The 21225-nt window shown below is 53.0% G+C and overlaps 2 protein-coding genes across 3 annotated transcripts; both read left to right on the top strand.

The window, feature by feature from the left end:
- Nucleotides 1–829: 829 nt before the first annotated feature.
- On the top strand, nucleotides 830–7633 carry Lgi3 (leucine rich repeat LGI family member 3). The gene is made up of 8 exons (XM_052732814.1): nucleotides 830–1317; nucleotides 2135–2206; nucleotides 2827–2898; nucleotides 3229–3300; nucleotides 3397–3468; nucleotides 4277–4446; nucleotides 4591–4755; nucleotides 5556–7633. Exons 1-8 carry the CDS (start codon nucleotides 1112–1114, stop codon nucleotides 6371–6373), a joined length of 1647 nt encoding a protein of 548 aa, XP_052588774.1. The 5' UTR covers nucleotides 830–1111; the 3' UTR covers nucleotides 6374–7633.
- Nucleotides 7634–16013: 8380 nt separating this feature from the next.
- On the top strand, nucleotides 16014–19429 carry Reep4 (receptor accessory protein 4). 2 transcript variants are annotated; one of them, XM_052734234.1, is made up of 8 exons: nucleotides 16015–16518; nucleotides 17263–17335; nucleotides 17722–17798; nucleotides 17891–18011; nucleotides 18453–18566; nucleotides 18721–18856; nucleotides 18985–19139; nucleotides 19240–19429. In XM_052734234.1, the coding sequence occupies exons 1-8, from the start codon at nucleotides 16487–16489 to the stop codon at nucleotides 19303–19305; spliced, it is 774 nt and encodes a 257-aa protein (XP_052590194.1). In that variant the 5' UTR covers nucleotides 16015–16486; the 3' UTR covers nucleotides 19306–19429. The 2 variants fall into 2 exon arrangements, with proteins under 2 accessions (XP_052590193.1, XP_052590194.1); XM_052734233.1 differs by having other exon boundaries at nucleotides 16014–17335.
- The last annotated feature ends 1796 nt before the right edge of the window (nucleotides 19430–21225 follow it).

The following is a 21225-nucleotide window of genomic DNA, read 5'->3' as shown; positions in this document are numbered from 1 at the left end:
GGTTTCATAAAAGACTTGTCATGTAGCTCTGGAAAATTCCAGAGTACTTTTATGACAACATGGAAGTGAAAAGGACAAATAATGTCCTTCTTAGGTAAAGTATATTGACCTCAGAGACTCCGTGGAAGGTTCTCAAGGAGCTTTGGACTTCTAGAGTTACCCTTTGAAGAGCACTGGTATAGAAGGATTGCTGTGAACTTGAAGTTGGACTTCTAGGCCTAGGGCTACACTTTTCTTATCTGTAGAAGGGAATTAATGTCCCTTCCCTCCCAAAGGGCCAGCCAATTAACCATGCCAAGTACACGGTAGAGATATGAAGTTTGGCTTCTTTTCCTTTTCTTGTGGCCTCAGTTTCCTTGTTGATAAAACCAAGACCTGAGCTGGAGCACATCCAAGGTGCGAGCAGCTCCGTCGGACCGTGGTTGTGCAGTGTGAAACGTTCCCGGATTCCACACTTCCCACTCCGGCTCCAGCGGGCTACCTTTCCCTTTTCAGCTCGCAGGCACAAAGGCACACTCTGTTCCTCAGCTGATGCAAACACGCTCGCACCCCCAAGCTCCCAATCTCTCATGCCAACCTAGATGTACATGAGTCACTTGCGACATGGCCCTGAATTCAACGCCCCCTCACAGCCAAGACATACACACAGGTGCACATAGGTCCGCAGATCCGTGTGCACCATGCACATGCACTTCGCATACAAACGCATTCGCTGCGCACACAGCCCTGGAGATCAGACACAGAGGCTGGGATGGCCTGGTAGGGTACGCTGCGGACGGGTGCAACCACTCCATCCTTTGGCTGCTCTCCCGCGGGCGCCCGGCCTGGGCCTCCCCGCTCCGCCCCCGCGCGCGCCCCCGCCGCCCGCGCCGCAGTCCGCGTCCACCAGCCCCGGCAGCCGGTAGTTGCGGTCCCAGTTCCGCGCAGCGCTTCCGAGCTGAAAGGACTGCAGCCAACCGCCTGAGGTCAGGAGGAATAGGTGGCGCCTAGAGTGCGGGTGGCCCAGAGCTGCGGCAGCCCCCGGAGGTGGAAGCTCCCGAGAGGAGCCGAGCAGCCTGCAGGGAGTAGCAGGGCGCCGGCAGGCCGGTGTAGGGGAGACCCTGCAGGAGGCATGGCCGGGCTACGAGCCAAGCTGGGCCCAGGGCGCGGGCTACTGGTGTTGTCCACGCTGGGTTTTTGCCTGATGCTGCAAGCCAGTGCCAAGAGGCCTCCTAAGACGCCCCCCTGCCCACCCAGCTGCTCCTGCACCAGGGACACCGCCTTCTGCGTGGACTCTAAGGCAGTGCCCAAGAACCTGCCTTCAGAGGTCATCTCCCTGTGAGTGTGTACCTAGCCTGGGGGGGTGGGGGGGTGGGGAAGGGAAGGATGGCACGGAGGACTCTGGAAGAGAGAAACCCTGCTCCTCTTTGCAGAGGCTACAGACCTGGAGCACTCTCGGGGTTCCTCAGAACTGAGGACTTCCAGGCCCCAGTCTGCAGGGAGCTCTGTAATCATACAGCAGCCATAGCTAGGGAAAACCAGAGTTCATGGCCAAGAATGAATCATCACCACCAGTAGCATAATGAGACCTACTATGTGTGGGTTGGAGGGAGTGTCTACAAGAGCATGCTGGCCCCTCCCTGTGAGGTCACACCAAGGACAGAAAGCAGGACGACTGATGGCATGGGGAGGTGGGGCGGGTGACAAGTGAGATTGCCCTCGTGGGAGCTTGGCACGGGCCAGACTCCTGCCACTGGGTCTGCTGTTCTGCACACAGCTGGGCCAGCCTCACTTGCAGCAACTGGCCCATGACCCCCACCCTGGCCTGTGGGACTAGAGAGGCTGCCAGGTCCCTCCTCTTGCTACCCCATCCCTCAGCAGCACCAACACGCTGTGGGTGTTGGATAATGGCATTGGTGATGGTAATGGAACCTGCTGTTTTGGCCGAGAGGGAAGGTGAGGCTGGGGCCACTGGTGCTCCTGGAGGCAGCAGAGGAGAAGAGTGGGGAAGGAGGGTATTGAGTTTGGGAAGTAAAAGGCAGATGCAGGTCGGGATTCGGGCTGCTGAGAACAGACGCCGCTGCCCTGTCTCCCTCTGTGCCCAGTACAGGTCCTTCAGACGTTGACACGGTATTGACTCGTGTGTTTCTTGCAGGACCCTGGTGAATGCTGCTTTCTCGGAGATCCAAGATGGAGCCTTCTCCCACCTGCCCCTGTTACAGTTCTTGTATGGATGGGCTTTGTGGAAGGGCGGGCGGGAACACGGTAGAACCAGAGAGATGCTGAGCTTGTGTGAGCGTGGGTGGAAGTGGTGTTTGAAAATGCAGATGCCCTGATAGAAGGTGCAGAAGGTGGGGTGGCACGGGGTCAGGAGTCCAGGCATCAGGGAAACTGCACACAGAAGCCAAGAATGTGGAGTGTAGGACACAGACTTGGCTGCTCTAGAAACTCTTGGGCCAGTGCCAAAGACTGGACACTTTGGGGGTGGGAGTGGGGGGCTCCTCTTAGATACAGGTGACTCCAGGGATCAGAGTTTGGGAGGCATGGTGGACAGCTGTCTGTGCAGGGCTGGAGTGGGTTGGGGTGCGGGTGAGAAGCCAGGAAGAGGAGATGCTGTGGAAGCGGGCCAGGAGCCAGCTCGGCAGGGCAACATTGCCTCCCACCATATTCAGGAGCAAACCAGGAGCTTGCGATGTGAAAATCAGTTCACACCTGGTCTTGCTGTTCCAGGGGTCCTGAGGTGTGGAGGAAGGGCAGCCAGATGTCGGAGGCAGCTCAGGGGTGGGGCAGTGGGCACGGGGAGCAGGCACACCCTTGCGAGTTCTAATTCTGCCTTTGTCTCCCCAGGTTACTCAACTCCAACAAGTTCACGCTCATTGGAGACAATGCCTTCACAGGACTGTCACACCTGCAGTACCTGTGTGTGGGAGGGAAGGGTCAAGGGCAGGGTAGAGGGAGGGAGCCCAGGCCCCAGTGGGCTGAGAGCACAGTGAAGGCTGGGGGTGGGCTGGGAGGGAAGAGCCCTTGAATCTCCTGACAGCAGGATGGGGCAGAAGGCCACTTCTTTGCCCATGCCCCTGTCATCTTGCCTAACACCCTGTCCCTATGGGTGTGACTTTTTTGCACAATATGGAAGCCTGTTTCTGGCTCCTGTGCTGGGGTCTGGCCTCAGATGTAAGGAACTCACGGGCGGAGGGGGGGGGTCTTGGACCCTGAGTGGCAACTGAGGCGGGTTCTGATTGTTCCCAGCTTCATCGAGAACAATGACATCTGGGCACTCTCCAAGTTTACCTTTCGAGGACTCAAGTCCTTGACACACCTGTGAGTACCTGATCTCTATGCCCACGTGGAACTGGAACCCGTTGTGTCCCCTGGACCTGGTCATGATCTTTGGTGACCCTGGGGTCTCTCTTGCAGCTCACTGGCCAACAATAACCTGCAGACACTGCCCAGAGATATCTTTCGTCCCCTGGACATCCTGAGTGACTTGTAAGGCCTGAATCCTGCCTCTTTGCACAATGCTGCAGAGAGCATACCCCTGGAGGGAGCAGAGAGGGAGTCAGAATCAGAGTGATCAGAGACTTGGGGGTGGGTGGGTTTGGGGACTTTGAGGAGGTGAGGTCAAGTTAGATATAGCTGAGAGCCTTCCAAATCGGGGCTCTTCAAGTCCCCATAGCCTTTCTCAAATGCACATTAGATATGTCTGGCAAATACATGTGGTGTTTTTTTTAAATGTATGGTTGATTTGAATTAATATTAAAGAACTTTAGCATATCTGCAGTCATTTGCCATTATTTATACAAAAATAAAATAAAAGCTCCTGAATTCTGTCAACAGGGAAGCAACATACAGAGGGATAGATTAGCCACTGCCAAAGAAGCCTGGCACCAGGACCAGCTTTACAGGCCTGTAATCTCAGACACTCAGGAGGCTGAGCAGGGGAATCATAGCAGTAAACTTCTGTCCTATGATTAAAAAGTGAAAACAGGGCTGGTGATTTAGAGCACTTGCTTAGAATGTGCAAGGTCCTGGGCTCCAATGCCTGGTGTTACAAAAATTAAAAATGAAAACAAAACAAAAACAAACAAAAAAAACCCAAAGACACCTTGCCAGGTAGGTAAGCAAGCAGGGCCTTAGGCTCAGCCAGCACACCTCTGGCCATGCCTGTACTGTGTGGGGGCTATGTCACCTAGCTATTTGTGAGCAGCTCACAGCAGCTTCTGAAAGCCAGGCAGGCTGGTGTGCAGAGCAGCTGAGGGTCTGCCCCCTCCCTCTGCCCCCACCCCTCACAATCCAGAGACCTCCGGGGCAATGCACTTACCTGTGACTGCAAGGTGAAGTGGCTGGTAGAGTGGCTGGCACACACCAACACCACCGTGGCCCCCATCTACTGCGCCAGCCCGCCCCGCTTCCAGGAGCACAAGGTGCAAGACTTGCCTCTTCGGGAATTTGACTGCATCACTACCGGTAGGATGGGGCCCTGGCTTCCAACAGAAGGCCACCCGGCTGGGCACACCCAGCTTCTATCGCCGGGTCCCCACAACCACCCCGTGGGCTGGTGCCTTCCTCCTTGGTGTTGATTCCACTCCCCTGTACCTCCCATCCCTGCAGATTTCGTCCTCTACCAGACACTGGCCTTCCCGGCGGTGTCAGCGGAACCTTTCCTTTACTCCAGCGACCTCTATTTGGCTCTGGCCCAGCCAGGTGCCAGCGCCTGCACCATCCTGAAGTGGGACTATGTGGAACGACAGCTTCGAGACTATGATAGAATTCCAGGTACCTGCATGTGGCCTGCCTAGGCTGGCCCTATCCAGGGGAAGGTGATAGGAGGCTCTGTTGTCCAACTCCAGTCAATGCCTAAAGGAAGGAGGATGGATAAAAAAAAAAAAAAAAAAATCGTTTCTGGCCTATAAAGATTTTCCTGGGTTTGAGAAAGGCCAGTATCTACAAAAGAATATGTATAGGATACACGCCTTTAATCCCAGCACTTGGGAGGCAAAGAAGGTGGATCTCTGTGAGTTCAAGGTCAGCCAGGGCTACATAATAGAGAGACTCTGACTCAAACAATAAATAAATAAAGTCAATACTGAGAGCTAGGCATGAAGTTCAGTGGATAGAATGTTTGCCTAGCAAGTATGAAGTCCTGGGTTAAGGATGGTTCACACCTATAATCCCAGCGTTTCGGAGGTGGAGGTGGGAATGTAGAGAATTCGAAACCAGGCTTGACTGTATAGCAAGAACCTGTCTCAGGAGAAAAACGAAACAAAACAAAACAGAGCTTGCCAGGTACGGTGGCTCACACTTGTAATCCCAGCACTTGGGACATAAAGAAAGAAAATCACTGCTAGTTCAAGACCATCCTAGTCTATATCATAAGGTCCAGGCCAGCCAGGGCTTCCCTGTCTCAACAAACAAAACACATTACGGACCCCTGAGTCCTGCGTGGGACTGCGCTGGGAGTGGACTTCGTAGCAGATCTCAGTTGTGGGCCATGTTTGGGGGTTGATCTTCCATCTGGGTGGGAAAAGGCGGGAGCTACCAGACACTGCCTCATTCCATGTGCTCTGTCCCGGCAGCCCCCTCGGCCGTGCATTGCAAGCCCATGGTGGTGGATGGCCAGCTCTATGTAGTCGTGGCCCAGCTGTTCGGTGGCTCGTACATTTACCACTGGGACCCCAACACCACACGTTTCACCAAGCTGCAGGACATCGACCCACAGCGTGTGCGGAAGCCCAACGACCTGGAAGCCTTCCGCATTGACGGTGACTGGTACTTTGCAGTGGCCGACAGCTCCAAGGCAGGTGCCACTAGCCTCTACCGTTGGCACCAGAATGGCTTCTATTCCCACCAGGCCCTGCACGCCTGGCACCGGGACACTGACCTCGAGTTTGTGGATGGGGAGGGCAAGCCACGGTTGATTGTGTCCAGCAGTTCTCAGGCACCTGTCATCTATCAGTGGAGTCGTACTCAGAAGCAGTTTGTGGCCCAGGGAGAGGTGACCCAGGTACCCGATGCCCAGGCCGTGAAACACTTTCGCGCCGGCCGAGACAGCTACCTGTGTCTTAGTCGCTACATCGGTGACTCCAAGATCCTGCGCTGGGAGGGTGCCCGTTTCTCTGAGGTGCAGGCCCTTCCCTCCCGGGGTTCGCTGGCCCTGCAGCCCTTCCTGGTGGGTGGCCACCGCTACCTGGCACTGGGCAGTGACTTCTCCTTCACGCAGATCTACCAGTGGGACGAGGGGCGACAGAAATTTGTACGGTTCCAGGAGCTGGCTGTACAGGCCCCTCGGGCCTTCTGCTACATGCCGGCTGGAGATGCCCAGCTGCTCCTGGCCCCCAGTTTCAAGGGACAGACACTGGTATACCGACATGTTGTGGTGGATCTCAGTGCCTAGAGGGAAGTTAAGTCCTTTGGGCTCCTCAGGGTGGCGCTGTATGGTGGGTGGAGACTTCTGTGAGCAACTTGTGGCTCCAAGTGAAGTCACATGGGGTTAACCTATATCTGTGCCCACACCGCCACACACACACACATACACAGAGAGGTGGGCCTGGGCACATACCAGGGAAGCCATTCCCATTACTGTAATCAGCACCTATGTATGCCCCGGGCACCCAGTGTTCAGGTTCTCCTCTATGCGTGCACCAGTGGTCCCCTTTATCTACAGTGCCCCCATGCTCCACTCCTTGGTTAATGTGCCTGAGTGACGCAGCGGATGCAGGAATGGGTGAGCCATGACCTTCTCTTCTCGGCTTAGCCTTGTGCCCTCTGGCCTTTCCTGTGGCAGCCTCCCTCCAGGTGTGCCCACACTTCCAAGTGTGCCTGCCCACGCCATGCTCCTTCTGCATGCACCCGTGGACATACTGTTGGACATACTCAGTTACGTGCTTGTGCAGACCCGGCCACACTCCTGTTTCCATATATGCACATGTCTGGGAGGGTGCACACGTGCTGGGTGCTAAACAGGCTTCCCTGCTGTCACCTAGCTGCTCTTCTTGGAGGGTGCCCAGCGCACCCTCACCTCCTCTGCTCACCCCAGTGTGCCCCCTAATTAGGTGGCTAATAAGGATAACAGTAGGCATGGCCATGGCCTCCTGGGGACAAAGCACCTTCATCTTGAAGCAATAATAGCCACAGAGGCAGCAGCAACTGGGTTCTTTGCAGTGCAGTATACCTTTCTTCTCACTGGCGTTTTCTTCCGTGACTCAATCCCAGCTCACCTGGACACAGGTGGAAAGGCTTTCTCTGGATAGCTATTGCTTTGTCAAGATCGGGCCATCTCCTCTCTCTCCCCCGCCTGTGGGACGTGGACCCTGAACTGTGACTGCTCCTTGGGTGGATATCAAAACTGGCCAAGACAAGAAGCCTGAGAACATCTGAGCCACTCATGTGAGTGCCGGGGACACGTTGGGGCCCCTGGCACCTCTCCATTACACGGAGACGCCCCTGGAAGCGTGGCTCGATGGAGGCTGGATGTGGTTGGCAGGGAGGACACCTGGGAACCAGGCTTCTGCTGCCCTCTGCTGTCCATGGGGAACAGCAGCCCAGAAGCAGGAAATGGCCAGATTGAGAGGATTTCTTATGGCCTAATGCCCTGGGGGCACCTGGGGGCAATGCTATTCCCTTGCTTCAAATAAAAAGTTCCACCCTACCACTAGCTCGCAGGTGTCCTCGGGGTGTTTTCTTAGGAGCAGAGCCAGGGTGGTGTCACCTGTCCCGGCTACACACAGGGACCACACCAGCTTCCAGTTCCTCTTGGCTCCTTTCCCTCTGAGCAATGGGCATCCTCAAAGTCAGCTGGCACTGGGGTCAGGAGTTCACGGTGATGCCGCTCGGGTGTTGGGCTGTGTGATGAGTCTCTTCCACCTGGGTCTGACTCACAGCCCAGTGTTCCTTCCTGGAGATTAACTGGTCTGGGACCTGCTAAGACCTAGGTCTGTCCCTTTGTCAGGATAACTTTAAGCAACATGGCAAGGACATGCTCGGCCCTCGGCAGCCCTGTCTTTCTACCACTTCCTTCCTGAGCTCCCCACTGGGCTAAATGTCTGCCATTGACACACACACACCCCCAAACCAAGGTGAGGCACCTTGGAGTCCTTGGTAACATCTTGGTCCCTCTTCTTCCCATTTTTAACCAGGCCCCAGTTCTCCATTCTTTATCTCTGAGGGTTTCCAAATGATCATTCTTTTCTCCCCTTGCCCTGCTACAACCTTTATCCAAATCTGTCCTCATTACTAAGTCTCCAGGTCCCTCCTGCCAGCCTGTTTCTTAGATCCTTCCAGTCTGGCCTTCCTGAAACATCTCTCCATTATGTCATCCGCTACCCAGGAGCCTGCTTTGGCTCCCTGCTCTTCTGAAAACAAACCCATGGCTCTGTGCCTGACATCAGGCTCCTCCGGACTAGGTGCCAGCAGATGCAGCAGCATGCGTCTCTCTCTCCTGCCTGCTTCCATTCTGTCCATTTCTGAGACGACGGTGAGAGCCTGTAACAAAAGGATCGGGGAGATCACTAGACAGGGGCTAGGGCAGAATGACCAGGGTCACTAGGGACCGTGGAGCATCTTGGGAAGAGCACATAGCTCTGCGCTGAAAAACGGCCATGCTCAGCTGTGGGACTTCTCTCTTTGTCACTCCTCCACCCAGACTTGAACAAATGGGAACCCTTTGCCATCTTCTGAGAAATGAAACAGGGGAAGGGACAGAAATGGTAGCGATGACAACTCCAGCAGTGGGGTGCTGGAGTGTGTACCCCGACACGCACGTACACACACAGGCTTCTTCCCTTCTGCTTCTCATCTGTTCTCCATGACCCCTTTCAGCTCTCACATGTCACATCGATGTCTGTCTTAGGGTTTCTATTGCTGTGAAGAGACACCATGACCATGACAAATCTTACAAAAGAAAACACTTAACTGGGGCTGGCTTACAGTTTCAGAGGTTTAGTCCATTATCAGCATGGTGGGAAGCATGATGGCATGCAGGCAGACATGGTGCTAGAGAAGGAGCTGAGAGTTCCACAACTGGATCTGCAGGCAGCAGGAGGAGGAGGAGGAGAGAGACTGGGACTGGCTTGGGCTTCTGAAACCTCAAAGTCCATCCCCAGTGACACACTTGCTCCAACAAGGCCACGCCTCTTAGTCCTTCTCAAGTAGTGCCACTCCCTGATGACTAAGCATTCAAATATATGAGCCTATGGTTTGAATGATTCCTATTCAAACCACCACAATGCCCTGTGTCTCACATATCACTGATCTGTCCCAAGGGGAGGAGACCAGGTCTGAGAGCTCCAGAACATGGATCAACAGCATCCTCTGAACCCCACAGTCTGGACCACACATGAGCAGATGTGGGCTCAATTACTTTGCTTGGTGTCAACTAATTTCCCTGAAGCTCAAATCCTGCAAAGCAGATTAGCAAACCTACTTTGTAGAGTCCTGCTCCAGTTCACTTGCTGAGGAAAAGCACTGAATGGTGATTGGTTACTTTACGTGGTCTATATGTGTCTGTTTCCTCGTCTTCAGAGTGGGTCTAATGATGCCTAACCTGGGATAGACTAGTGCATGTGAGGTCCAGCTTACCTCTCATGAGATTTAAGTGCATTAAATACAGATTGATGTAAGTCGGTCCCTTTGAAGAATGTGCCCGGCACATAATTATGAGCTATTCGATCTGTAGGATTGTTTTTGAGATGGCGTGCCTCCAAGAAGTGGGGTTTATGAGAGGGAAAGGAAGGCAGCCCTTGGTGACAAGAGCTCTCTGAGAGTGGGGGTTCCTCGCCACCTCCACTCTCAGAGTCCCTGCACACCACCTCCCATCTGTGGCTTCAGGCCCCCAGCCCTCCCCACTATCCCTGGCCACAACTTGAAGTATGTGACAGTTCTAGATTTCCATCTGCTCAAATCCCAATCCTATGCTCTTAGCGGAGTGGGGACCCTTGAATCCTCTCTATCCCATCCCGGGATTGCCTCCCTCCCTCCATTTCTTCCTTTTGAGATGGTCTCATATAGCCCAGGCTGGCCTTAAGCTCACTGTGTAGCCAAGGATAACTTTGAACTCCTGACTCTTGCCTCCACTTCCCAAATGCTGAGATTACAGCTGTATATGACCATGCCACTTTTACGTAGCGCTGGATATTGACCCCAGGATTTTATGTATACCAGATAAGCACTATACCAACTCAGCTATATCCCCAGGCAATGTCCTTTTTCAAGTGGGAAATCAATGCACCCTTACCCATGCCCACTGAGGTTGCCAGGGGAAGTGGGTTTAGTCTCCTAGACACCTTGGCCTTCTGTTGCCCAGCTGCAAGATAAACATTGCTCCTAACAAGCCACTCCCTTCAGTGGAGAAAGACATTCTCTCCACCAAACCTTGAATGCCCAGTTTTCTGTGGCATGGCTGCCTGGTCACCTGCCTGGGGGGGTCAGCCATGAGTCCATGGAGCTGCTTAGCAACTCTGGGTAACTGGACGCTTGTGTCAACCAAAGGCTATAAGAGCCAGAGTTGACTTACTCTGTCAAAGGCAAGGAAGGTGACAGCTGGCTGCCAGCCTCACCCTCCTCTGTGAGGAGCCCTGCTCCCAGCATCAGACCTCTGACTTCTTGTCCTTTAACTTTCTCAAGCACAGGCATCACGGCCAGGAGTCTCCGTGGGAGAGACTGTCCCAGCTGGGAGAGCTCAGAGTGGGCACAGGCCAGCTCTTGCCAGCAAATGAAAATGAAAGCAGAGGGTAGCTGAGGGTAGCTGTTTCTCTCTCTCTCTCTCTCTCTCTCTCTCTCTCTCTCTCTCTCTCTCTCTCTCTCTCTCTCTCTCTCTCTCTCTCTTCCTTGACAAGATTTCACTAGGCAGTCCAGGCCACCCTTGAAATCAATCCTCCTGCTTCAGCTTCAGCTTGGATTTGGATTACAGGCGGGTACCCCCATGCCTAACTCAAAACAAGGCTTCGCTTGGCCTGGGGTGATGTCTCAGTGAGTGGGTAAAGTGTCTATTGCACAAACACAAAGATCTGAGTTTGGGTCCCGAACACCTATGTAAAGAGCCAGGCATGGAGGCACACTGGAGGAGTGGAGACAGATCCTGGGGTGTCTGTCTTCTTGGGGGCTTATGGGCCAGCCAGGCTAGCTGAAATAGTCAGCTCCAGGAATAATGAGAGGCCTTATCTCAAAAAATATGCTGGGCGGTGTTGAGGCACACCTTTAATTCTAGCACTCGAGGCAGAGGCAGGCGGATCTCTAAGTTCAAGGCCACCTGGTCCACCAAATGAGTTCTAGGACAGCCAGGGCTACACAGAGAAATCCTGTTTTGAAAAACAAAACAAAGCCCGGCAGTGGTGGCGCATGCCTTTAATCTCAGCATTCGAGAGGCAGAGGCAGGTGGATCTCTGTGAGTTCAAGGCCAGCCTGGTCTACAGAGTGAGTTCCAGGACAGGCACCAAAACTACACAGAGAAACCCTGTCTTGAAAAACAAAACAAAACAAAAAAAAAAAAAAAAAACAGAACAAACAAACAAAAGAGGACGGCAGTCGGGCATGGTGGCACACGTCTTTAATCTTACATTCAGGAGGCAGAGGCAGGGGAATCTCTGGAAGTTCTAGGCCAGACAGGCCTACATAGTAAGATCCTGTCTTAAACCACCAAAAAATGTAGAGAAACAAATGGGAAAGACATCCTGCTGCCCTCTACACGTCCCCTGTCTGCACACACACATGCCTACCCATGCCTATACTGTGAGGCTGTGATGACAGAGTCAGGGAAGGCCTTCTAGAAGTCACCCAGTGGGTGAGCATACCAAAGAGTTTGGATTCACACGGGTTTCTCAAGTGATGGGTGTCTCTTCCTTCTTTTAGATAGCGCTCTACGCTTCCTAAGTTGCATCCTTCTGCCTTCAAGGAGATACACAAAACATTTTGTTTGTTTGTTCGATGTTTTTGAGACAGGGTCTCACTGGGTAGCCCTGGCTGTCCTGAAACTGGACATGAAGCCAGACCAGGCTGGCTTCAAACTCGCAGAGATCTCCCTGCCTCTGCCTCCTGAATGCTGGGATTAAAGGGGTGTGCCATCACACCTGGCCTTACCTGACACCTTTTGCCTAAATCATCAGATCTAAAGGGTCAGGGAATTAAGAGCACTGGCTGCCCTTCCAGCACCTGCTTGGAGGCCAGTAGTCCCCTGCAACTCCAGTCCCTCTTCTGACTTCCACAGGCACTGCATACATGTGCACAAACATACATGCAGGCAAAACACTTATACACATTAACATATGTATATAATTATATATATATATTATATATATAATTTGGAAGGATGGACATGCGGCTCAGCCCAGTGCTTTCCTAGCATACATGAAGCCCTGGATTTGAGCCCTGGCATTGTATGAACCAAACAGGGTGATACATGCCTGTAATGCCAGCATTTAGGAAGAAGAAGCAGGAAGATCAGAAGTTCAAGGCCATACCTAGACTACCTAGGGCCTTGTCTTAAAAAAAAAAATGAATCACAAGATGGATAACGTCTGGGACCTTCTCAGGCCTGATGTTTCTTGTCTCTCCAAAACAGTGTGGGGGGATGGGCAAGAGGAGCAAGGGAGACGGAAGGCATGGGGGAGTTTCTCCTGTGGGCAGGTTTCATTGCTGGCTCCCACATCCAGCAATACCAATAAAATTGATGATAATAATTAAGACTGTATAATCACCGTGTGTTTGTTTATTCCTTTCCCTGGCTCCCATCATTACCAATTCCATCCTCATAGTTGGTGGGTGTTAACTGTGCTCTAATAAAAAGCAGTAACTGCCTGTGTGTCCACCCCCACACCCTGGGGTAGCTTGGCTTGCACCCTTACCTCAAGGCAGCAGAGGTGGGGGAGGGCACTGATCTCCCGATTTTCAGAAGGAACAACTGAGTCAGGAGGCAGATGTCACAAAGGAAGAGACCCCCTGTGTAAAAAACCAGTTTTCCCTCTGTGGAGCTCCCTCTCTTCTTGTGGGAGGGCTCACCCCATCAGGGAAACTTCTTCAGGTCCACGTCCCCTCCCAAGGCCACTTGTCGCTGGCTGCTGCTGATTCCTAAGAAAATTGACCATGCCACACATTTGGCCACTGACCAGCAATAAGTACCACTGAGTAACATTGGGCCATTTACTTCCCTGAGAACATTTCTTAAATGTTAAAAAAAAAAAAAAAAAAAAAAAAAAAAAAAAAAAAAAGATCTTTGCAAAGATTGAGACCATGAGTAAACTCAGAGAAGCTTCTTCTTGTAGTAGACAGTTGACACAGACCCACAATTGGACAACACACAGAGGGTGAGAGGCTTTGGAGTACTCAGAGCTAAATAGGCTGTCTATGTCACAGCCCTCTCGGGATCTCTACAGAAGCCGGCACAGGAAGGGTGTAAGAACCGGAGGCGGTGGTAGATGCCTTCAAGGACACAGTGTTCTCCAGATACAGTGTGGGAAGATGCAGGTACGAACTCACAGAGACGGTGGCAGTGTGCACAAGATCTGCACAAGCTCGAGCCAGGGTGAAATCCCAGCACAGAGGAGGGGATATGGGCACCAAGTCCCACCCCTAGTCAAGAAGCTATTCAAAATTGACACCTACTGAGAGAGGGAAAAAAATCAGTTTTCTCCAATAGAGTGCCACTGGGTATATCAACCACTCCAGGCCAGGTCCCATGCTCAGGAGTAATGGGCCCAACACAAATCAGACTCCATGGTTTTGTTTTGGGGTGTGCATGTGTGTGTGTGTGTGTGTGTGTAGGTTTTTGTTTTATTAAAAAAAGATATATATATATATAGATATAGAGATAGATAGATAGATATTTTTTATTTTTTATTTTTTGCCAGGCAGTGGTGATGCACACCTTTAATCCCAGCACTCGGGAGGCAGAGGCAGGTAGATCTCTGTGATTTCCAAGCCAGCCTGGTCTACAAAGTGAATTCCAGGACAGCCAGGGTTACACAGAGAAATCCTGTCTTGGGGCTGGGGTGGTGGGGTGGTGGTGGTTCTCACATAACATACCCCTCTACTCCTCCAGGTTTCTTCCCCTCCCCTCCCACCTAGAGCTATTCTCTTTCTGACTCTCAATTGAAAACGGCCGGGCGGTGGTGGCGCACGCCTTTAATCCCAGCACTCGGGAGGCAGAGCCAGGCGGATCTCTGTGAGTTCGAGGCCAGCCTGGTCTCCAAAGCGAGTTCCAGGAAAGGCGCAAAGCTACACAGAGAAACCCTGTCTCAAAAAAAAAAAAAAAAAAAAAAAAAAAAACGAAAAAAAAAAAAACGAAAAAAAAAACGAAAACAAACAGGTTTCGAATGGATCATAATAAAATAAAATATAACGTCATAAGATAAGTCAAAACCACATTGGAATTGGACAGAACAAACAGAAGGAAAAGAGCCTGAGAGACGGCACAAGAAACAGAGACCCCCTGGTTCACACACTCAGGAATCCCATAAAAACACTACATTGGCAGCCACAGTAAAGATGCAGAGGACCTGGTGCAGATTCATGGTGCATTCAGACCCTGTGCATGCTGCCTCAGTCTCTGTGGGTTCATATGAGCATCCACCATGCTGGATGGCCTTGCTTTACCTGGTGTCCTCCATCCCCTCTGGCTCCTACACTCTCTTTGCCTCCTCTTCCATGGGGTTGCCTGAACCCTGAAGGGAGGGATTTTGATGGAGACCTGTCCTTTAGAGCTGAGTGTTACAAAGTTTCTCACTCTCTGCATAATGTCTGGCTGTGGGTCTCTGTTCCCATCTGCTGCAGGAGGAAGCTTCTCCTTGGAGTCATGTTCGTGTGTTTTAAGAGAGAGAAGGGACAAGAAGCAGGGTGAATAGGGAGAGAGCATCTGGGAGAAGGTGGGGGATGGTAAAGAGTGTGATCAAAATACATTGTATGGAATTCTCAAAGAATAAATAAAAACATTTTAAAGCTGGGTGGTGGTGGCACAGGCCTTTAATCCCAGCCCAGAGGCAGGCAGATCTCTGAGTTCAAGGGCAGCCTGGTCTACAGAGTGAGTTCCAGAACAGTCAAGACTACACAGAGAGACCCTGACTGAAAAAACAAACAAACAAACAAACAAACAAAAAAAAAACCCATAACAAATAAAAAGCCAAAAACTGTCTCAAAAACCAAGATAATAATAATGATGACGATGATTATAATAATGATAATAATAAAATACCCAAATTTTGTCAAATGTTATACCTCCCCAGTGTGACCAACCTCATAAGAAGTAGCTTTAATAACCCCATCATTTCACACAACAAAAAATACATGAGCACAAAAGCACGACACAAAACGGCAAGTGTTGATTTTAGAATTTTCTGTGATATTTGTATCCTTGATTCAGAAACGGGTGGAATTTCCAACTTCTGGTAAAGAAGACATGGGTGAGTCTGGATCTCCACTCAGTCTCTCAAGACACTGGGGTCAGACTGCCCAGATGTATGGATCTTGGAAAGCTGCTTTAGAGAGAGAAGTGGACCCCTGAGGTCCACTGTTGGGAGGATGACTCCTGGACCGCACTCTTGACCACTACTAGGATGATGGGATCAGCCACAGTGCAATTTGGTTTTTTCCTTTTTTTTGATGTTTCGAGACAGCGTTTCTCTGTGTAGCTCTGGCAGTCCTGGAACTCACTCTGTAGACCAGGCTGGCCTTGAACTCCACTTGCCTCTGCCTGGGATTAAAGGCGTGCACCACCACCACCCGGCTTGTTTTTTCCTTCATTCTGAATTTCTTTCCTTTTGTTTGCGACAGTGACAGTGTCATGACACATCTGTAGCCCAGCCTGGACTGGTAATTCTCCTGCCTCAGCCTCGAGGGTTCATGTGTGCGCCACCACATCCAGTTAGGAGTCCGGGTTGTTTTTGTTCCTCTCTATCTTTCCGTTGTGACTTTCCACCTGCTAAACTTTAAGACCTGCAACACTATTCGACCTGTGGCCCCACCTCCGAGATGCGAGGAGCATCGCCGCTTTAAGGGACTGGCCTTTTGTGTCCATGACCTCGCCCCGCCCCTCTGAAGGCTTCGTTGCGCCTGCGCCTCGAGCTTGAGCACTGGGGTTGGGCAGAACCAGGTTCCGTGCAACTTTCAAGTTGAGTTACAAACTCCGCCCCGGACACTGCTGCAGGTGGTCAGCCACCCCGGGACCCCGGAGGTCCGTGAGAGCGAAGATCGGGACCTGCCACCCTGACCCGGGACTAGCAGCGGCGCCCTCAACAGGCGAGCGCGCGGATCTCCGCGGCAGGAATTGTCGGACTGATTGCTCGGCGCGGGGCGGAGGAACGCGCCCGCCCTCCCCGCTCCCAAGTCGGTTTCCTCTTCAAGGCCCCACGTCCACTGGTTCCGGGTTCTCCAGGCTCCTCGCACTGTGGGGTAGGAGTCAGGGGTGGTGGTCTCTGCCTGCACCGAGGGACAGGTGTACTGCAGCGCCACTCGGCCCCTTGCCCCAGCTCCTGAGTGAGCGTCCCTCCGGTTGTCTCTTGGGATCATCTCCAAGGCTGTCAGGATGGTGTCCTGGATGATCTGTCGCCTGGTGGTGTGAGTATGGCCCCTGTGAGACTCCCTCTGATCCCTGGTCCCAGCCTGCCTTTGGGGTGGAAACTGGGAACGTTTGGTAAAGAAGAGAATTTTCTGAACTCCATCGGCCTTTCCCCAACACACGCTTAACGGTCCTGGAGCTCTGAAGTGGGACCTGGTCACTGAATGCCTTGTTCTCAACCCGCATCCTTCTGGACTGATTGGGGACCCTTCCTACATGCGCACACACTGCAGACAGGTGCAGGCAGGGCTCAGGCCTTGCCACCCACAGCCCAGTGAGAAGGTGATAGGCGCTGCTGTGGGCGGAGAATCCAGATGCCTCCCTCCCATCTGAGCAGCCCCATGACCCACTACCCCTAGCTTCAGTCTCTGAAGTCTACCCCTCACTTTTGGATAGTCCCACACCTGGCTCAAATGTCTCTCGCGGCATCCCGGTGGCCTTGGTCCTGATTGCGTGTAGTGGGAGGGGACAGCTTGGTGCTCTCACCCACCTTGTTGTGTGTTCTCAGCCTGTCCTGTACCCATGGGCCACCAGTGCAGGCCTGAGCAGGCTTGGGATGTTTGTAAACAGCCGGGTGGGGAGGCAGCCTCCAGGGCACTGACTCAGGCACCTTGGTTGTGCAAGCCAAGCGGGAAAAACAGGGCAGGCACTGCCACCACGCATCCAGGTTGGGGGAATCAGCCACCTGGCAGGGAGAGGGTGGGGCATGGTGCCCCTCACACTTCCTATGGCTGCTATTCCAGGCTCATATTTGGGATGCTGTATCCTGCATATGCTTCCTACAAGGCTGTGAAGAGCAAGAACATTCGAGAATATGTGAGTGTAAAGGGTTGGTGGGAAAGCTTAGCTAATGTGATTAACCTTGAGGAGTCGTCAGGAAGGGGTTGGTAAGACTTGGTGATATGGGAGGGCCTTGAAGACTCCAGGGGCCCGGTGGTGTGGCCGATCTTGGGTAGAGTGGTCAAGTGAGTGTGGAAGGAGGGTGAGCCATTAGCATGCCCATGGAGGATCTTGTGGGTGAAGCATGCTGGGGTGGGCACTGGAATGAAGGGCAGTTTCTCAGGGGCTCCTGCCTAAGCAGACACGGGGAAATGCAGCAATGCAGTGGGACTGGCTCTCAGGAATCTCTGGGCTGGGCCAGCCGGGGGCGGGCCTTGGCACCTCAGGCTCCCAAGCTGAGCTCTGTGCACTCTGACCCACAGGTCCGGTGGATGATGTACTGGATTGTCTTTGCCATCTTCATGGCCACAGAGACCTTCACGGACGTCTTCATTTCCTGGTTTGGCATGAGGATCGGCAGGCCATGGGTTGGGAAGGCCTACCCCACTACCTGGCTCCTGGCTCACATACACTCCCCTCCTGCTCCCCCAGGTTCCCTTTTTACTATGAGATCAAGATGGCCTTCGTGCTGTGGCTGCTCTCGCCTTACACCAAGGGGGCCAGCCTGCTTTACCGAAAGTTTGTCCACCCGTCCCTATCCCGCCATGAGAAGGTACCCCTGGGGGAGATGGAGGATTAACACAGAAGGGTGTATCGGGGAGAGGGTGTCGGACAGAGCCCTGTGTCTCAGGTTCAGGGAGCCTGAGATGCCTGGGTCCAGTTTCCTGTCCCACTTCAGTTTTGCTATGGGACTGGGAAAGGGGTTGGCTTTCCTCATCTACCTGGATGATACATATGAATGAACTTTAGGGGTGTGACATGCCAGCAGGAAGTTGATGTGGGCATGGAAACATGGAGGGGACGGACACTCACTGAGGTGTGGAGTGGGTGTGTGGGTGGGGAACCCTGCTCTTAGTTTTGGTTCTGAGCCTATGTCTGTGGCTCCTGGGCCCTAGGTAGGAGCGGGCTAGGGATTGTGACAACCAGTGGCTTCTTGGGGTCTGCAAGGAAAAGGCTCCTTTGTTGATCCGAGCTCTCCACTCTGGGTCTGCAGGAGATTGATGCGTGCATTGTGCAGGCGAAGGAGCGCAGCTACGAGACCATGCTCAGTTTCGGGAAGCGGGGCCTCAACATCGCCGCCTCTGCTGCTGTGCAGGCTGCTACCAAGGTGCTTGGGGCCCCCCGGGGCTCACCACTGAGCCAGTTCAGTTCTGAATCTTGTGCCCCAGTGATTAGCTGCCGACCAGCTTCCCTGCTAAGCCCCTTCGCCTGTAAGCCCTCTTCCGCAGTTAACACAGTGCCTCCCATCTCTCACCTCCTAGAGTCAGGGTGCTCTAGCTGGAAGGCTACGGAGCTTCTCCATGCAGGACCTCCGCTCCATCCCTGACACCTCTGCTCCCACCTACCAAGATCCCCTCTACCTGGAAGACGAGGTGCCCCGACGCAGGCCCCCGATTGGTAAGCGGAAAGAGAAACCAGAGCCGACCTGAGGTCTGCCTCTCTGAGGGCTAGAGGGACGGCGGGAGTGGCCGGCCCCAGGCTTGTGGAAATGTTCAGCGTTGTCCTCCCTGGCCTCTCTTCCACAGGGTACCGGCCAGGTGGCCTGCGAGATAGTGACACAGAGGATGAGTGTTGGTCAGACAATGAGGTAGTCCCCCAGCCACCTGTCCGGCCCCGAGAGAAGCCTCTGAGCCGCAGCCAAAGCCTTCGGGTGGTCAAGAGGAAGCCACTGGTGCGAGAGGTCAGTGTGTTGGGAGGACGGTGTGAGGGTGTGAGGGACGTCGGTTGAGCTGCCACGCTCACTCCATTCACGGTGTATTTATTGGCTTTCTCTCCCTAAGGGCACATCGCGCTCCCTGAAGGTCCGAACCCGGAAAAAGACAATGCCCTCGGACCTGGACAGCTAGATTCTGCGGTCAGGCTGTCTTACCTCTCAAGCCAGCAGGGGACCTTTTGCTGCTACACCGGTTGCCTGGGCTTCGCCCTTTCTGGCTTCTGCAGCTGCCTAAGAGGGGGGGCACACATGGTGTGGTACCCGGCATAGGGATGCACCTACAGTATACCAAAGCAGGCCAAGCCCAGGGGCCTATTTATTGCCTTCTTCAGCCTTTTCCCTTTGCAGACATGGGACCAGAGCCCCCACTAGGCCCTACAGATGAAATCCAAAGTCCAACCAATTGTGTTCATTCCCTTCTACTTCAAAGTACTTGACAGCCTTTTCTAAGGCCTGGTGTGCGTGTGTGTGTTCTGGCTGTGTGTTTCACGTTGGTGAGTGAGGTTAGGCTTGTGAATATTTTTATAAATAAATACCTAACGGTGTTTGGCTTCCCGGATCTGTCTCTTCACTGCTCACCTCTCATATTGTAACTAGCAGCCCACTGCAGGCTCTGGCAGAAGGGTGAAGGGCAAGACTACCAGATCTCTGTGCTTAAGAGGGGAGGCCACCAATAAACAGTCACAACAACAAGGAGTCAGGCTGGAGCCTTTGATCCCAACAAAGCGGGGTGGGGGGGGGATCTCTGAGTTCAGGTCCAGCATGGTCTACATAGCAAGTTCCAGGACTAGAGAGACCATGTCTTAAAAGAAAAGAGTCAGACTTTTTTTTTTTTTTTTTGGTTTTTCAAGACAGGGTTTCTCTGTGTAGCTTTGCGCCGTTCCTGGAACTCACTTTGTAGACCAGGCTGGCCTCGAACTCACAGAGATCCACCTGGCTCTGCCTCCCGAGTGCTGGGATTAAAGGCGTGCGCCACCACTGCCTGGCAAGAGTCAGACTCTTGGAGAGGACTTAGAGTCAGGAGTCAGTGCTGGCCCTTACAGGAAGAGGCAAAGGTATGGAGAGGGTGTGGAGACTGCACAGAGCAAACCTGGGAAGACAGGCTAGGTCTGCCATGAACCTGGAGGGTCCTCAGTTCTGTAAACCTGTTCTGTAAACATTCAGGTGTAATCAGGGTGAATTTGCACTCTAAGCCACTAGAGGGCAGCAGCTGCCTGGGGCCAAGCTGCCCCCACCTTCCAGGTCAAGGTGGGCGGGGCTCGGAGACTGGCCAAAGCCTCGCCCTGCTGGGGCCTGGCTGCTGATGGGGCAGGCCAAAGGAACGATGCCGAACCCAGCAGGGCCAATGATAGCCCTTCTCTGCTGCTAGTGGCTGATCTGTGGCCTGCTCCATCTACAGAGACCCAGGCTCTTGCCCTGCACTGGCTCTAATCCATCTCCTCTGATGCCTGGGTCATCTGCCCCTGATGTTGGAGTGACATGGTGCCCTGGGGTGATCCCTCCCCACACTCCATCTGCCCTTCTCTCCCACTTCAGAGTAAAGAGGTGGATGAGAATGCTGGTTGGAGGAAAGATATGAGCTGCTAAATTGGAGTAGCCTGTGAGGATTAACTCTTGGTGTGGGGATTATCTGGGTTTTATTGGAGGGAAGGCATTTAATCTGTGTGGCTGATTTAGCCTCTCTCGGATTGGGATTCAGTGGCTTCCTCATGGCATTCTCTCTCATTGTGATGCTGATTTACCACCTCATTAATTCACTCAGAAGATGTGTTGCTAGATAGTGTAGGGGTGAGAAGACGAGGAAGTCGGTACTATTATTATAATCCCCATTTCCCAAATAGGCGCATAAAGGGCAAATGATGTGCCCAAGGTGGCCCAGCTACTAAGTGGCAGGATTGGGCTTTGGACCAGGCAGTCTGGCTCCAGAGTTGATGTACTTAATCACTATTCAGTAAATGGGCTGTTCCTTGCCTGGGAGGCAGGGAGAAGGAGCCTGGCATGTATGGAATATTCGCTGCATGCCTGACCTTGTTGCTGGGCTTTTCGCAGAGAT

The sequence above is a fragment of the Peromyscus californicus genome, unplaced genomic scaffold, assembly GCF_007827085.1.
Source record: "Peromyscus californicus insignis strain IS unplaced genomic scaffold, ASM782708v3 Scaffold_12__1_contigs__length_115047231, whole genome shotgun sequence".
Taxonomy (NCBI): Eukaryota; Metazoa; Chordata; class Mammalia; order Rodentia; family Cricetidae; genus Peromyscus; species Peromyscus californicus.
The sequence above is the reverse complement of the archived record's forward strand: the minus strand, read 5'-3'. Positions and strand labels throughout refer to the sequence as shown.

Excerpts from the sequence above, each read along its gene's own strand:
- Lgi3 (XM_052732814.1), top strand. The coding sequence starts at position 1,112 with ATGGCCGGGCTACGAGCCAAGCTGGGCCCAGGGCGCGGGCTACTGGTG. Across the intron at positions 1,318-2,134 it reads CCTTCAGAGGTCATCTCCCT|GACCCTGGTGAATGCTGCTT; the intron begins GTGAGTGTGTAC and ends TGTTTCTTGCAG. Across the intron at positions 3,301-3,396 it reads CTCAAGTCCTTGACACACCT|CTCACTGGCCAACAATAACC; the intron begins GTGAGTACCTGA and ends TCTCTCTTGCAG.
- Reep4 (XM_052734233.1), top strand. The coding sequence starts at position 17,042 with ATGGGCCACCAGTGCAGGCCTGAGCAGGCTTGGGATGTTTGTAAACAG. Across the intron at positions 17,336-17,721 it reads GCAAGAACATTCGAGAATAT|GTCCGGTGGATGATGTACTG; the intron begins GTGAGTGTAAAG and ends TCTGACCCACAG. Across the intron at positions 18,012-18,452 it reads CCCTATCCCGCCATGAGAAG|GAGATTGATGCGTGCATTGT; the intron begins GTACCCCTGGGG and ends CTGGGTCTGCAG.